Source organism: Hylobates moloch, unplaced genomic scaffold, assembly GCF_009828535.3.
Source record: "Hylobates moloch isolate HMO894 unplaced genomic scaffold, HMol_V3 SCAFFOLD_9, whole genome shotgun sequence".
NCBI lineage: Eukaryota > Metazoa > Chordata > Mammalia > Primates > Hylobatidae > Hylobates > Hylobates moloch.
The window spans coordinates 65896369-65912630 of record NW_026652284.1 but is presented as its reverse complement, the minus strand read 5'-3'; the positions used below and the strand labels follow the sequence as shown (position 1 = coordinate 65912630).

General features: G+C 39.3%; 1 protein-coding gene across 1 annotated transcript; it reads right to left on the bottom strand.

Moving 5' to 3' along the window:
- Nucleotides 1–4887: 4887 nt before the first annotated feature.
- On the bottom strand, nucleotides 4888–15029 carry CA3 (carbonic anhydrase 3). Its single transcript, XM_032759970.2, has 7 exons — nucleotides 14944–15029; nucleotides 13983–14180; nucleotides 11720–11838; nucleotides 9791–9883; nucleotides 8697–8759; nucleotides 7614–7769; nucleotides 4888–5878 (listed from the first exon to the last, which is right to left on the bottom strand). Exons 1-7 carry the CDS (start codon nucleotides 14975–14977, stop codon nucleotides 5759–5761), a joined length of 783 nt encoding a protein of 260 aa, XP_032615861.2. The 5' UTR covers nucleotides 14978–15029; the 3' UTR covers nucleotides 4888–5758.
- Nucleotides 15030–16262: the final 1233 nt, after the last annotated feature.

Sequence of the window (16262 nt, the reverse complement as noted above, 5' to 3'; positions counted from 1 at the left end):
AAGATGAGGCCACAGCTCCCAGTGGCTCACGGACCTAGACTGGCATTCAGTATTTTAGGAATTTCATTGCACCATCTGTCTGTTCATCCATCCATCCCTCTATCAATTTATCCATCCATCTATTCATTCCTTCAACCACGCAACAAATATCTTTGAGCTCCATTCTAGGTTCCAGATACTGTGTTAAGTGCTGGGGCTTCAATAGTGTAATGAAACCAATAAAGTCTTTACCGTCATAAAACCTCCCTGTCACCACTACTTATCACACACACACACACACCCCAACTCTTATATTACAAACATAAAAGTGTTGTGGTTACTCCTAAAGTTCCCAGTGTGATAATCTGAGCTCCTATATATTCACTGATGTGCAGTCTTCTCAGTTCTTAGTTCTTCCCAGCACTTGGCCTTGCCCTTACATCTGCTGTGCTTGGCTTGTACAATTTTCCTACCCTTAATAGGCCCCCTTCTTTGGGCTCCTGATCCATCCACGTGCCCCTTGTGATGCCTTAGATCTTGCTGTAAACTGATCTCACAAGAGCAGAAGTGTAAATTCTGTGAGTGCAGTATTTTCAAACACTTCCATTTGTATTACAGTTCCATGGGAGCCAGGTTCCTTTCAGGGTAAGAATTCCCTTGAACAAATGCGTTTGGAGCCATCCAAATTTCAAATGAGCTGAGTACATATTATAGAAATGTATGGACATGTTGGAACAGAGAATATGTACACTTAATGGCCAAAATATTTCCCTGGAATTCCAGTCTCCTCTACCTGAGAAAGATTTAAATACAAGGGAGGATCTGATTCCTGTTGACTGCGCAGAGTCAATTCTAACCTGGCTAAAATTAGCTTTTAAATCACTGGGTTTTATGCTGCTGCAGCGCACATGGTCCCCTGTGATTACACCATTAGATTCGCTCTTAACTCCTGCTGATTACCTGTGATTACTTACGCGGTCAAGTTGTCAAGTGGCAGAGCCTACTAAACACCTTCACGTCTAAAGTAGTTCTTTAACTCTCTACTTAATTCCTTTATGCTAGATTTTATGCCTAGACTGTTTTATCTCCTTTTTTGTAGTCGAATCACCCCCAAAGTACAAGCTCTTCCCTCAGGTGTGACTTGCGCATCTCATTTAGGATTCTGACTTTATGGCATGCTCAGACAAGTCCAAAATTAATTTCATGGCAGGAAACTTTCTGTATTTACTATTAAGATAGATTTTTCCACTTCGCGCTGCACTCCAAGGGATTCTATCTTGCCAACATTTGAAAATCAATATTGAACTAAATGAATGCTATGGTTCTTCCAACTCTCCTCTGGTTTATTTTCTGGATGTTTTGCTAACTCTGTATGCTTCTCAGGAGACGGGCAGAACTCCTGGAGCAGAAGCTTCCTCAGGAAAAGTTATTTGGTCCTCCTCTGAATCGCTGCTTCTAGTGATGTGCTGGTTTCCAATGTGACCACATCTTGTTCTGCCTGCTATATATATGGGACAAAAGTTATTGTTGTTTAAAATGCCATTTTCCCCAATAACAAGCAGAGGTGAGCCTGTTATAGAAACTCTTTTAATATTACCTGTTGTTGAGGTGTGGATTCACGATGTTACTAATAGATACCTAAAGAAAGAAACACGATTTTAGGTATTGAATAAGGCATCCGATTTTTTCTTTGTTGATGTAAAATTAATTAATAAAAGATCATCGTTAACTCTTATTGCGAGTTATGTCAGAAGGACTATTCTAAGTGGTTTACAAGTAATTCTTAAAATCTCCCTGGAGGCAGGTATTACTCTCATTCCTGTTTATAGATGAGGAAACTGAGGCATAGAGAAATTAACTTGCCTGATGCCACACATTCAGCAAGTGTTGTGTGACTTCAATCTAGTCCTCCTGAAAACTGAAGAGGGCTTTCAAATGTTAATTTCCCATTATTTAAGTTTCAGTTCAATACCTACTATTCTTTTATCCCTCAGGCCTTATTTTTAGCTATAAAGACTCAAAAATATGTAAGAATCCTTCACTGTCTTTTCTTTTGCATAGATATTAATGGCTAATAGTAAACATTTGAAAAACAGAAATAGGCTGTCAAAAACAATTTTTAAAACTTATTGCTCTGCAATTAGTGTGAATAAAGAACAGCATGGCTTTTAATGTCATAGTCATTTTTGTAATTATTTTGCTGCCATCTAGTGACTCACAGGAAAGTTTTAAATGTTTTGCTGCCATCTAATGACCTAAGTGAAAATAATATTCAAACATGATTTTGCTTTCCCATTTGCATTTTAAGACTTTAAGAACTACTTTAGGGGTAGGTTTTAAACAAATCATTAAATTTGTATACCTCAAATATGAAATTTTAAAAATCTGACATTAACAGTTATCGTTCATTTTTCTTACCTCTTCTCACTTCTTCTTCTTCTGCTAAAATAATATATTTTGCTCATAACTGGAGCTTGTCTTTAATATCACATAAGAAGGCATTAGAAAAGAACCTAGAATCTAATTAATTTTCTTTATGTGTTGTCTTTGATGTGGGTTTAGACCATATGTATTTCTCTTAGGCCAATTTTATTTGTGCCAATTCTCATCTTAATAACTGTCATATTAATTTTTCCACGTGTATCCAAGCTTCTTAATAGCTGATCAATTTCAACTATATTTAATTACATAAATGATTATGGTTAAACGCTGAGAGCTCCAGTTTTGCATGTTCTATGTAGAATACTTCTCACTCATCTACATAAATATTCACTGACTGTACAGTTTAAAGAATTTCGGATCAATATTCCTGAAATTATTTGCCTTTTCATAAATATATCCTGTCTGCTCATTTAAAAGGCAGGTATTATATTAACAATATATTTGCACCCTTAGTCTTGGCCGGGCGCGGTGGCTCATGCCTGTAATCCTAGCACTTTGGGAGGCCGAGGTAAGCAGATCACCTGAGGTCGGGAGTTTGAGACTAGCTTGGACAACATGGTGAAACCCCATCTGTACTAAAAATACAAAAATTAGCATGGCATTGTGGTGCATGCCTGTAATCCCAGCTACCTGGGAGGCTGAGGAACAAGAATCACTTGAACCCAGGAGGCAGAAGTGGCAGTGAGCCAAGATCACACCACTGCACTCCAACCTGGGCAATAGAGTGAGACTCCATCTAAAAAAATATATATATATGTAAATATACATGTATATATGTAAATATATGTAAATATATTTGCATACTTCTAACAATACCCTATGTTAGATAAATTCTTGTTAATTCTGCTCTATCCATAGGCTTTTAATGATATGATCATTGGACTATTATGAAACACAAATTCAAATTAGTTTCTGGCCTATTTTGAAATTTTAAAATACCCACAATGATTCTACCCTGAAGAACAAAAGTTGGCAGATGCTGAAATCTTTTTACCACAGCAGTTCTTGGCCATGCCCCTTTGTAAGGCTGTGTGTATCTGAAATGCAATTGTTTGGGGGCCTGTTTATGATCAGGAAAATGATCCCCCTGCTGAATAAGGACACAGTATGTCTTTAATATTCTAATGGACATATATAATATCACATATCACAGAACTTTGAGTTCAGCACTTTGAGAAGCTGTGAGGAAATTTTAAGATGGGCGATAATTGTGAGCATTGACAATGACTCAGACTGGAGGGAGGGGGAGAAGTATGTTCTACTAGAAAGCTCCCACTTGAAGCTAGTGAGATCATTTTCCAAGGAGATCTAAAAAGATAAACAAAAAACAATATTCCTATTAACCATGTGATGTGTTGTTCAAGAAGGTAAGTATTTTACCCAGATCCATCTATATTCATGACATCACTTATTCAACAAATATTGAGTAATTATTATGTGCCAGACACAGTATCAGACAATAAGGTGAATGTCAGCATGCAAGACGCATATTTGTGCCCTCATAGAGCATATGGTCTATGAAGATAGCCTCTTTTGATGGGGCATTTTCCCTCAAAACAGTTCTAACCTTGTCAGCTTGTGTACTGGAATAAGGACCATTTGTAGCTGGCATTAAGTCATATGTTCCTCCCCCACATAGAGTCAATACTGGATACATCTTTTACAGTGCATAAGCATTACTAAGTAAGTACCTTGAGAGAATCAGCTTGTGTATTTTCATTAATGATCAAAGGTCCACACCTCCTAATTTCAAGGGATTTAATTAACACTTCCAGTTCACACTGACCAACCTGGCTTGACTTCACCTGGGTGGTAATCTATTAAATAACTTTAGCGTCATACAACTCTGTCACGTGACTTGACTTCTGGCATCTCAGGACTCTCCTGACCCAATATTATTTCATTCCTTAGGGTAATGAACTTATTCCTGTCACTTTCTAAAGTAAGTTAACATATTGGCCAGTGAGGTGATGAAAGACGTATCAAAGCCAGTAACGGCAAAATTAGACTTTATGTCTAAAGATATTATATTAAATGGTTTAAAGGTCTAAATATATGGATTTTTGCAATGTTAGGCCAGCATCATCCTAAAGGCACAATTTTTAAAAATATGGATGTAAAAGCTACAGTCTGACTTGATTTCATGCCCCTAAAACCCATTGCACTAGTCTGAACCCCAGAATCCTAAACCAATTTTGAGGCCTCTGGAAAGTATTTCCCACTATCAGATATATGGTCATACATTCCTCTTCTGGTCTGCAGCTTCCTCAGAAGGCCCTCACTAATTGCTTTTTTATTTTTTTTTTCTGGCCCTCCTTGAGGAATGTGGCATCCAAACTCAGAATTTCAGCCCTTAGTGCCATCCTTCAGCTATAAAAACAAACTTACAAAGTTTGTTGCTCTTAGTTAAACTCCATTTTTGTCACTTATGATGCCTTTCCATTTAAAAAAACACAACACTCAACATTTTCCATTCATGTCTTTATTGGTTCTGGTGATCAGTACAACTGCTTTGACTTCAAGTGTCATCATTCACTCTTTTGTGTTCTAGTGATCATTCATTCCAGCCTCCAGTGAGAAAGACAACAGAGGCAGTTTTTATTTTAATAATCATGCAAAGAAAAATGTAGTGAAATTAAAAATAAATGTCCCTCCTTCAGGTAAAGAAAAATACTAGGATAAATTCAACCACATTTATGAAGAAGAAATTCAAATACTGAATCAAAAATTTGAAAACTCCTGACTGTATTGTGTTTTGTTTTCACTGGTAATCAAAACCAAGTAATCTTAGTAGCTAAAACTTCAATAAATGACTGACTTCTTGCTGGTGTTAAGAGTTAAAACATATTATTAGCTCAATTCTTGCTGTCCATAGTCATTTTAATTTCTGGCTTATGTTTAATTGTTATATGATCTCCATACACCTCTACTACATGTAGAATTACTCATATTTCTTTAAGATGGACAACTCATAATATAAATATAAAAACAATGAAGTTCTGTGAAATTTTAGATAACAGAAAAACTGGTGCCCAATAGCTAGCCATTTTTAAAATATCTTTACTCTTCCATCTCTGTTTCTTCTTCTTTGAAACTTTACTAAAAATGCTACTTTTATAGGAAAGATGATTATTACAGAGATCAAATGTGAAATCTATGCTTTCATATTAGATCTTGTCAAAAGTAACTTTGGTTTCTTGGTGACCACATCTCTCACATTCATTGCTCAGTGTGGAAAAATGAAATAGACTTGGGGTAAGGAGCACCAGAAGGAGGCAAGGAACCAAACTCTCCAATGGCAGGTTTCCTTTTCTGAAGAGGGCAAGATCCAGCAGCCTCATTTGAAGGAAGCTCTCACCACCCTGTTATTGATAGGCTGTGGAGGTCGCCAGTTGCCCACAAGGGGCACTGGGGGCTCGTTTTCAGCGCTGGAGAGGAGGCTCCGCAGCTTGGCCATCTGCAAAGGGCAGGGGCAGACTGTTAACAAGACATTCGGATCAACTGGACACACTATGTGACAAAAAGGTGTAAATACTGGTGGGGTTTTTTTTGTTGTTGGTTTTTTTTGTTTTGTTTTGTTTTTGAGATGGAGTCTCACTCTGTAGCCAGGCTGGAGTGCAGTGGTGTGATCTTGGCTCACTGCAACCTCCACCTCGCAGAACTCAAGCGATTCTCCTGCCTCAGCCTCCCGAATAGCTGGGATTACAGGTGTTCGCCACCTTGCCCAGCTAATTTTTTGTATTTTTAGTAGAGATGGGGTTTCACCATGTTGGCCAGGCTGGTCTCAAACTCCTGACCTCAGGTCATCCACCCACCTCGGACCCCCAAAGTACTGGGATTACAGGCATAAGCCACCGTGCCTGGCCAATACTGGTGTTTTAAACACGACAAGCAAACCACACAACCTGTCCCCAGTGTCCGGTCCAGAGCTATTTAGCTAGCAGCTCTAGAGTGACACACATTTTTTCTTTATTTGTAAAGCCCTTTTCTTCATTCTATACAGGATCACTATGCCCTCTGGTCACAACCTTTTCCTCTTGAATCGGAAATATTTATTTTTTATTTGAGGGGTCAGTATGAACTATATACTTTGTTGGAATGGATGACCACATCCATATATCAATGTAAATAAAATGTAATAGACCTTTATTGTATAAGTTTATGGAGTCAAGTATTTTAAGAGCAAAAAGAAATCAAACTCATGCTACATTTTCAATTTTAAATTGACTTTTCTTTCTTAAAGGATAAGAAAATAAGAAATTCTCATTAATAACACTATGATTCTATATTAAAATATTTTTAGATTTCTCCTGGAAAAAATTTCATTCTTTCAAAATAGTTATATCACTGAACCAGGTTGTTATATCTGATCTTTTAATAAAAATGTCTTTATAAACTTGAGTTTACAACTGACATATATATGAAAGCTGTTGCCTTATGCAAGAGACACACACTGGGAAACTGATTCTACTATTAGAGTACATGCATGCTCTAGGTTGTCAGTCCCTGTGTGGTTTACTTGCTTCAATCTGTTTTTCTCCATGTTCTTGCCCACTTATTTTCTCCTACACAGCTTTTCCTTGATAATGTCTTTAATGAATGTTACTAGGACACTCTTTAGATCGAACAGTAAGAAGGGAACCTTGAGAAGAGATGCCAAAAAGTACTGGAAACAGTTTGGAGGTGGGATTAGAATCCTGCACTTGGCTGTGTGATCATGGACAAATTACTGAACTTTTGGGCCTTGAATTATGTAACTGTAAAACTGCGGAAATAATATATAATATACAAAATTGTTAAAGTTGTTAAATCCTTTCCATTAGCACCATTCTCTTCTCCAGTTCTGTATTTATCATCCCATCTCCTTACCAGTGCTCAGTATTTGGCAACATCCAAATTAACAAAGACTCATATTAATCTAAACCCTTTAATGTGTTTATAGAGCATAAACTCAGTCATGTTCGGTATCAAAACTACTTTTAAATGAGTTGCATTTATCCTGGTACCCTTTGGGGGCCAAGTTTTAGAAAGCTGAACAGGCTGGTTGTAATTAACCAGGGCAGACCATGAAATCGCTAGCCATAGAGCTGTTCAGTGAGTATCCAGTTAGTAGCTATGTATTTTTGATTTAGCATCTGTATCTTACATAGGCAGACAGCAACATAAGCCCACATGTTCACAAGGCTGCTCACCTGGTCAGAGCTCACGGTCATGGGCTCCTTCAGCAGCAGCCACACAATGCACTCCTCGCAGGGCGGCGTGGTGAATGAGCCCTGGTAGGTCCAGTAGTCCCGGCATGCCGGGAACAGGCAGGATGGGTCAAACTTTGTGAATGGCGTCTCCTTGCCCTGGGTAAGAGCAGGTTGCAGGTGCAGTGAGTGCGTGCATGCACATGCCCGCCTACCCCAATGCCATCACCACTTTATTTGTGAGAATGGATTTCAAATGCAATAAAGAAAATAGAACTTTTAAACAAAGTATAAGCCTTTCAGAAATAAAGATCGAAGCAGGGAAGCTGGTTTGCACATTATTACTTGATCTGACACAATCACTGTCATACCGTGTTCCTTATTGTTTTAACTGTGAGTAGAACTATAATTCTATCACTCAAGAAAAAGGAGAAACTGGTATCTCAAGTGTAATTGAATTATTTCATATAAGTTAATGTTTTGTTTTTGATGATAACCAAAAAATGTCAAGCTTGCATTTTTATTGAGTGATCTATTTGGAATACTTACTTTCTCTGTTAATAAAACTCAATAATATTTGATTAGAATGGTCACAAAAAAAAACAATTAAAATGTTTCTGTTACTTACATGAGTCTATTGTGAAGATTTTAAATTTATAAGTGCTTCCCAGAAAGCTCATCACCAAGACTCAAAAGACCAGCACTGGCTGACATTTAGTAGCTCCGTGATGGTATGCATGCATATATGCAGTGTGTGTGTGTGTATGTGTGTGTGTGTGTGTGTGTGTGTGTGTTGGGTGAGGATGCGGTGACCACTCAACTTCTCTGACTCTCACTTACTCCCTTGAGAAAGTGATTATCTGATATCTGACAGGATGACTATGACCATTAAAAAAACTGATATATGTGAAATTGCTCTAAAAACTGTATGCCATACAAATATAATAGCATTTATTTTTATATGTATGCTTAGCATATCCATCAAAATTAGTAACAGATTTTAGGTGAAAGAAATACTTGAAAATATGTAAAGAAAATCTGCATAATCTGCTTTATGTTTTAGGAGGGAAAATGATTTTTGTTTACCTTTGTCTTAATCTTGTCCAATGCATCAAGGAAAATCTGGAACTCGCCCTTCTCACGTCCTATCTGTAAGAAAATAGAAATCCAAGTATAGCTCTTTTACTTCTCCATAGTTTAGGATTGTCTTCAAAGCTGATTTTGATCCATCCATCTGCAACTAGTGTTTATAAATCTGCCAGAATATCTCGTACTAAGCAAAAACATAAGTTTATTTTTCCTCAAGATTTTAGAGTATATATTTTCTGATCTAAATTTGGACTCCAGGCCTCTGAAGTACAGGACCACAAAATTACACGTTGATCTAGTTCTGTGTCTTTGACCTTCTCTGCAAAGTCATTCCACTTTTCTAAAAAACAGATTTAGAAACAAAATGGACCCTATGTATCCCAAACTAAACTCATTGTCTTTCTTCTCAGACCTACACCACCTCCTGCTGTGCTGTGTTCAGGCAACAAAAATGACCCAATGAATTAAGAACCTAAAACAAATTATGTCATTCAAAGAGAAAGAAGCCAGATTTTCACCTCTGGCTTGAAATCTAGATTATATTACCACTAACCTCATGTGTTAACGACACTAAGTCCTCTTTAAAGCAAGGCTGGCTCAACAACACACACATTCCATGTGCTATCTTAGCCTGGGATCATGTGAGTGGTGACCACCTCAAGCCGAGGGGATGTCCAGCCAGGGACTTGGAATCATATGGTTCCCAACACTGACTTATCTGGTTTCCAGTGCAATGGAAGTTGAACAGTGAGAAAGGAAAATAAATATATGCCACCTTTACCCTTACCACCACTGTAATAAGCTCACTCTAAGGCTCTGTCCCCAACACCTACACACACACACACACACATCCCACATCTGGGGAAAATTTAGAAGTGCTAGCGGTCCTGGAGTGTGGTAAAAGATACACCTTTAGAGAAAAGCAAGATATTTTGAGCTGATCTTAGCAGAAATATCTTGATTAGTTGAATGAATAATAAAATGCATATAGAAGGAGGAAGGTAAAAATGAGGAAATGAAACTCAAACTATGCTAAACATTGGTAGGGAAATACATTTTGGAAGAAAATATATAGTCAATTTTTACTTTACCTTCAGAAAAATGCCAATCACAGCAATTCCATCGCGCTGCTTCAGGGCTTCTTTAAAACTGTTATACTTCGGGTTCCAGTGAACCAAATGAAGCTGAAACCATAGAAGATAGATTAGCAGGTAAATTCCTGGAATATGGAAATAAGTACAACATTATCCACAATAAACCCAATCATTGTACAGGCTAAGGTTGCTGAGCACTCTCATTAAAGCTGAGAAAATTTGAAAGAGTAGCATGTAATATTTTAACATTTCTAGTGGCTCAAATAAAAAGCATATAAAATTATTAATTTATCTCCTTTTATTAACCAGAGCTCTGAAACCTGGTGGCAACCTGATCTTAATTTAGAACATGGGCACCAGTTAGGTTAATCAAACTTTCTATGCTGAGTTACAGAGAATGGCAAGAGGATACAATCATTTGCAGCAGTTAAAAAATCTTTTATTCAAGACCAAAAGTATGAAATAATCCCATGTGCAAAGGTCAAACTGAAAGCCTTGCCTGCATCTGTAAGAAATATACTCAACTTCCCCATTTGGTTGGGGAAGATGTCTAGAAGGCATTCTCAATACTTAATTTATCTTGCCATGGCTCTCTAGATTGGCTGTAAAGAAACAGAAAGATCACAGTGAAGTACTTTCGGCTTCCCAGAGTTTAATTTAACCAAGAACTAAGGTGCCTAATGATTCTGCTTAAGAACATGTTCATAGTGTGTTTCTGGGCTTCTGTCACAGCCCCTATGTTAACCAGAGCCTATCTTTGGAAAAGAGTAAAGCAGGAAAAATGAATTGGTCCTCACCTCCAAGGCAATTGCCACCACTTACTGGTTTGGCTTTATAAAGAGAACATGTCAGAGGCCTGTCTTAAACCCTTGTAATTTGATGGGTTGATCTGAGTTACAATTCATGCTTTTCTTTAATGGGTTAACTGAGGACAGAGAGTAGTATGTGCTCAGATTAAATGGTATGTGTGTACACACATCTCTATGTGTGTGTAAATATGTGTGCGTGTGTATATATAGATATACACACACATATATATATGCACACGGTTCATTAAGAGATTGGAAGATAAGCATTATTCAGAATTTCTAAATGCTATTTTTAGAGCACTATATTCTTATAAAATAGGCAGCATAGGACACTGGATAAGATGACGAACTCTGAAGCCAGTCTGTATCAGGTAGAGCACTAGCACTCACCAGCCGTGTGACTTTACTATGTGTCTTTTCTATGCCTTCTGTTTCCTCATCTGTAACCTGTCTCATAAGGTAGCTAAGAGGATCTAATGAGTCAATACACGTAAGCATTTAATAAGTATTAGCTATCCTTTTTCCAGTTCCATTGAGGACCCTGGGCTTTCTTATTAAGTAGCTATCCAATTTCTAACTTTTAGGGTTTTTTTTTCTAGACAGGGTCTTACTCTGTTGCTCAGGCTGGAGTGAAGTGGCGAAATCACAGCTCACTGCAGCCTCGACCTCCCAGGCTCAAGTGATCTGCCCACCTCAGCCTCCTGAGTAGCTGGGACCACAGGTGCATGCCACCATACCAGGCTAATTTTTGTATTTTTTGTAGAGACAGGGTTTCACCATATTGCCCAGGCTGGTCTCGAACTTCTGGGCTCAAGCAATCTACCTGCCTCAGCCTCCCAAAGTGTTGAAATTACAGGTGTGAGCCACTGCACTCGCCCCAGTTTCTTAATGTAACCTTGGAAATCTTCATGTTTGATACCAACTTACCTATACCCTTTTACCTGTCTAGCCTAGAATGTTTGGCAGCTTCAGTTTAGCTAAGACTAGTAGAGCTCTTTTCATAACTATAGACTTGAAACAAAAGCAGTGGATGATGCTTTGTTGCTGTGGTTCTTATTTTTAATTTTGCAATTTTCAATGTGTAAGACTGAGAATGGATTATGGCAGTTCCTCCTACCTCCGCTGCATACTTGACTCCATCCACGGTGTGCTCAGAGCCATGATCATCTGAAGAGCCCCAGTGAAGATGAAACTGGCGAAGTCGGTAGGGTCCAGGGAGAGGACCCCCTCTCAGCACTGTGATTCAGATAAGCTTGGTCAACAGTGAATTCATGCTTCTTTTACAGAGCTCTACTTTAATCAAGTGCTCTTAGAGCCAAGGCGTAATGGACAAAATGTGGTCAGTTTGCTGGGTGGATGGTGCCACTCCCAGGACACCGGACTCCTCACAAAATGAAGTCTGGGGATATGTCAAGATAAATGATTGTCCTTTTCTGTCTTATTTTCTTTGCTTGTTTCATTATTATTGAAACATCATTTAACATTAGGAAAGTAAAATTAAAACAACAGATGGACAATGAGGACGCATACACCCAAAGAACAGGTCAGTAGTGTGGTGCAGTGGGAAGAACTGGACAGTTGAGAACCAGGTAGATGTAGGTTTCCAATGCTGGCTTCACCCCTTGCTAGTTCTGTGATCTCAGGCAAGTTGCTAAACTTCTCTGAACCCACTTTCACATCTCTAAGAAGGTGATAATAATACCAAACTTTCAGAGCTGCTGTGAAGATTAACTGAGATTAAGCACCTTAAAGTGCTCATCATAGTGCCTGCACGATGATCACTGAGCAAATGTGAACTCCTTCTCCACGTGTTGCTTCCAACTGCACTTTTCTTTAAGACAACGAGCAAGAACTTTCATCTATGTCTAATTTAGACTGTGTCTATTCAAATGAGATGAAATGGAAAATTCAGAAATTTCGCAGAAAACCAGTCAATGTGGATGATTAAACTAGATAATTCTCAGCAGCATTAATTTGGGCTTGTTGATAAACATCTCAACCCACTGCAGAGTGATTTAGAGGTTCAAATGTCTTCCAAAGTATATTGGAAACTATGCAGAAACCCTAAGATCAAGATTTGGCAATATAAGCTCGATCAAAATAGAATTCAGAGCATAGCTATTTTAGAAGAGGTTGCCCACACTAAGTGGCCCAGGGAAAGCCATAAACGTAGACCGCAAACAATGAGGCTAGGCCTATATGAGTTTGTTCATGTAGAAATGGAGTGGTTCAATTCATTGAATTTTTCCTGTCCAACCACTCAGAACAGTTATTATGACATGTGAGTCCAATTTATTAGAATAAACTATATGAAATTGACAATATTCAACTATTTTTGCTCACAAAAATGGCATTTTCCTATGGTTCAACCTAATAGATATGTTTAATTTTGTTATGTTGCTTTCAAAATGGTACTTGATATATAAGGAGAAGGGAAAAAAGAAACAATAGCAATACAAAACCACTGTTTAAGAAAATTTAAATTTCTGTAACTTGGAACCTCCTAGTAGGTAGGAATTATGAATACCATTCTTCATTACAACATCATTAAGAATGTTCATTTATGTATATCAATAAATATAACTTTATTAGAAATAGGGCTATAAGGAATTATTTTGCTGTATATCAAGCACCAAAATATTAAAGGAAGATTCTTTCTTACCTCATTTATCGTGAAATAAAGTATTTCTGACTAGCCTTCTTTTATTTTACTGATTTGCTTACTAGTGTAGGTGAAATAAAGAGATTTGTTTTTTCTAAACATGTATTTTTCAGTTGCTGTCTCACACACAACTACTACTCAAGAAGAAATTGTCAGATATTTCAAAAATACTCACCAAAATGATTAATCGGATGAACCCCACTGAAAGGCTTGAAGGAAAGTCACCTTCAATGGCCCTATTCTCTCCCCTAGATGGGTCACCTCCCAGGCACCAGGGGAAGAAAGTGCGTGTTTAGGGTTTCTATTGTATATCTGGCTTTGTAGAATGGAATCTACGCAATTGAGAGTGGAAGCCTGGCTCTCCAGACCATGGACAAGAAGCACAAGAACCCTCAGGTATAGGCCATCGGAGTCTGAAGAATACTTATTTGAGTTTATTGTCATCTCTGTCCTATCATGTTCCATTTCAGGAATGCATTGCCAACTTTTAGCTTGGACATGGGGCCGTTTCTACAGAGACCAAGTTTGGAGGGTGAGACATTCCTCTTTAATGCATAAATATAATTATTCATGACTAAAGCAAAGTCAAATGTCATCTCCATTTTAAGAGATAAAGTGCTCCCTCTCCCCATTAATTCTGGCACTGTGTTATACACCATATTTTGTCAACATGGACATTGAAAACATCCATGTGATTCTACCTCATTGTCGTACTTACTTGACCTATCATAAGTATCATCAAATACAACTCGGCAGGTCTTCCCGTTATTCAGGATGGTCTTGGCGGAGCCGCCATCATAAGACACTGACCATGGCTGCAGAGAAGGGTCATGCCTGATGTCTTTAGTATGCAGCTCAATGGGCGACTGGTTTTCCCCCTTGGCATTTGGGAAAAGTTCATGCCAGTGGTCAGGACCTAGGAAATAAAGTCGAGGGGACGTATTCATTTGGTGGCACAACCCAAGGCCTCTTTCAAATTGACTAAACCAGCAAAATACAGAGAGGCTATACAGTGATTTCAAAAAGGTCTTAGGTTTCAGACTGGGCAATAAGAGACTTAGCATTCATTTCAGGCCTGTTGGCAGTTTTGTGAATAGCACACATGGAGACTACTTAACTCAGTGTGTTCACTCTGCTTGCTCAAAGGCTTATTTTCGAGATAAACTTTATCACTTTTTTTTAACCAATGCCATCTTCCATCATACAGTTGGAATAAAATAATATTGACCCCTACATTTGAGCATTATGTTGCGGGTTTCAGAGCACACCCATATTCCTTTGCCTTGGATTAGGGAGAAGCTTAGGCAGAGCAGAGATTCTCACACCAGCACTAAGCTCAGGTTAGGTGCTTGTCCAGTGTAACAGAATAAGGGCCAGTCACACCTGACCTCGGGCTGTCTGATCTCCGAGGCAATGGGATCTTAGGCAAGTGATCCAACTTCTCTGAACTTCAGTTTTCTCCAAGGGAAATAAAAACTCCATACCAGGGAGAACTAAATGAGATGAAGGAAAAAAAGCAGCAGCAGCATTTGGCAGTTGAAAAGCCTCAGTAAATGTTAGGTCTTATCCTACTCCTACATTTTCCACTGCAGTCTCTAAAGTTGCCCATTTCTGTGCAATGGCAGGGCTCTCCTGGACTGGCATCCCTTCCTGGCCGGGTTGCGGCTGCCTGCACTCACCGTTGTGACTGGCGTAGCCCCACTCCTTGGCCATGGTCGCCTTCCTCCGCGCTGGACGGCTCCTGCTTTCTCTTCCCCTGCGTGGTGCAGAGTCTCCGCGAGCCCGCGCTTTTATGGAGCTCCCCCGCACGCTGCATGGCCTTATTAGGTCAGCGAGGGTGGGGCGGGGGGCTAAACTAGATTGGGGTGGTATTTGGAAGGCCGGGTAGAGGAAGCCAATGAATTCCAAGAGCGGGACAGCTGTCGAGGTGACGGGGGGCGGAGGTGAGCGAAGGGGCACCCACGCCCCTCCCTGCGCTCTCCCGGGAGTCGTGGCTCCTGGCCCCTCCATCTCCTCTTCTTCTCTCTCAAAACTGCAGGGCTTTCTAATCGGCGCCGACGTGCTTCCAGAAATGCAGGCAGCCCTCACCTCGTCCTTTCTCCTTCTGCATGCATTCTTGGGGATGGGGTGGGGGCAGGGACAGGGTGTCGTAGTTGTGCTTGGCGATGAACTAAAATCTACATCCCGGCAGCTCTTGCAGCCTTACTTAAAAGTTGCTTCAAGCGCAGGCTGGCGGTCTGGCTACGATCTCTGGACACTTCTGCGAGTTTATTTCGCTCTAGCGATCTGGTTACGGAGGCTGGAAAGAACTCGTTTGTTTGCCTGCCCCCTAAGTTTGACTCCCTTTGCAGGCAACATGTAAAATCCTAGGAGCAAAGAATGGGAAGAAAGAGTCCAGAGCAGGGTGGGAGGGTGAAGAGGCCCTCCAAGTCCGTTATCCTTAAAGAGATGGCCCTCTCTGGAATCGCACCAGGCGGCATTTCCCAACCTAGCGGATCCTTTTGGTTTGCAGGAAGCCGAGGGCTGGATCTCAGAGAGCGCCCGGCATCCGGGAGATGTCTGGATCCCAGGTTCACGCGGAGCTGGAGACTGGGACTGATTTAGCCACACTCCCTGCGCTGTACCTCTGTTCATGAAAAATCAAGAATATTCTGAAGTATTGGAAGGCCACTAACATAAAATGAGTCATGTTTCTTAAAACCTGTGGTCTTGCTCTCCAAGATACAATAAGACATTGCAAGAAAAGAAAGAGGGAAAGATTTACAGAATGGCTTTTGATTTTTTTCTCCCCCTTCTAAGTTGTTTTCTTATACATTGAACCATGCAAAGGAGAATAAAAGTGGCATATCTAGTGTGTCTACATGACAAAAGTACATTTTTAAATGTCTGGTTATGGTTCATATCAAAGAAATCAGTAGTAGATATTTACAATTTTAAGAGTATATTGTAAAATTTCTCCTGTTTTAATTCAGTAATAATTTTTTAAGACAGTGAGGAA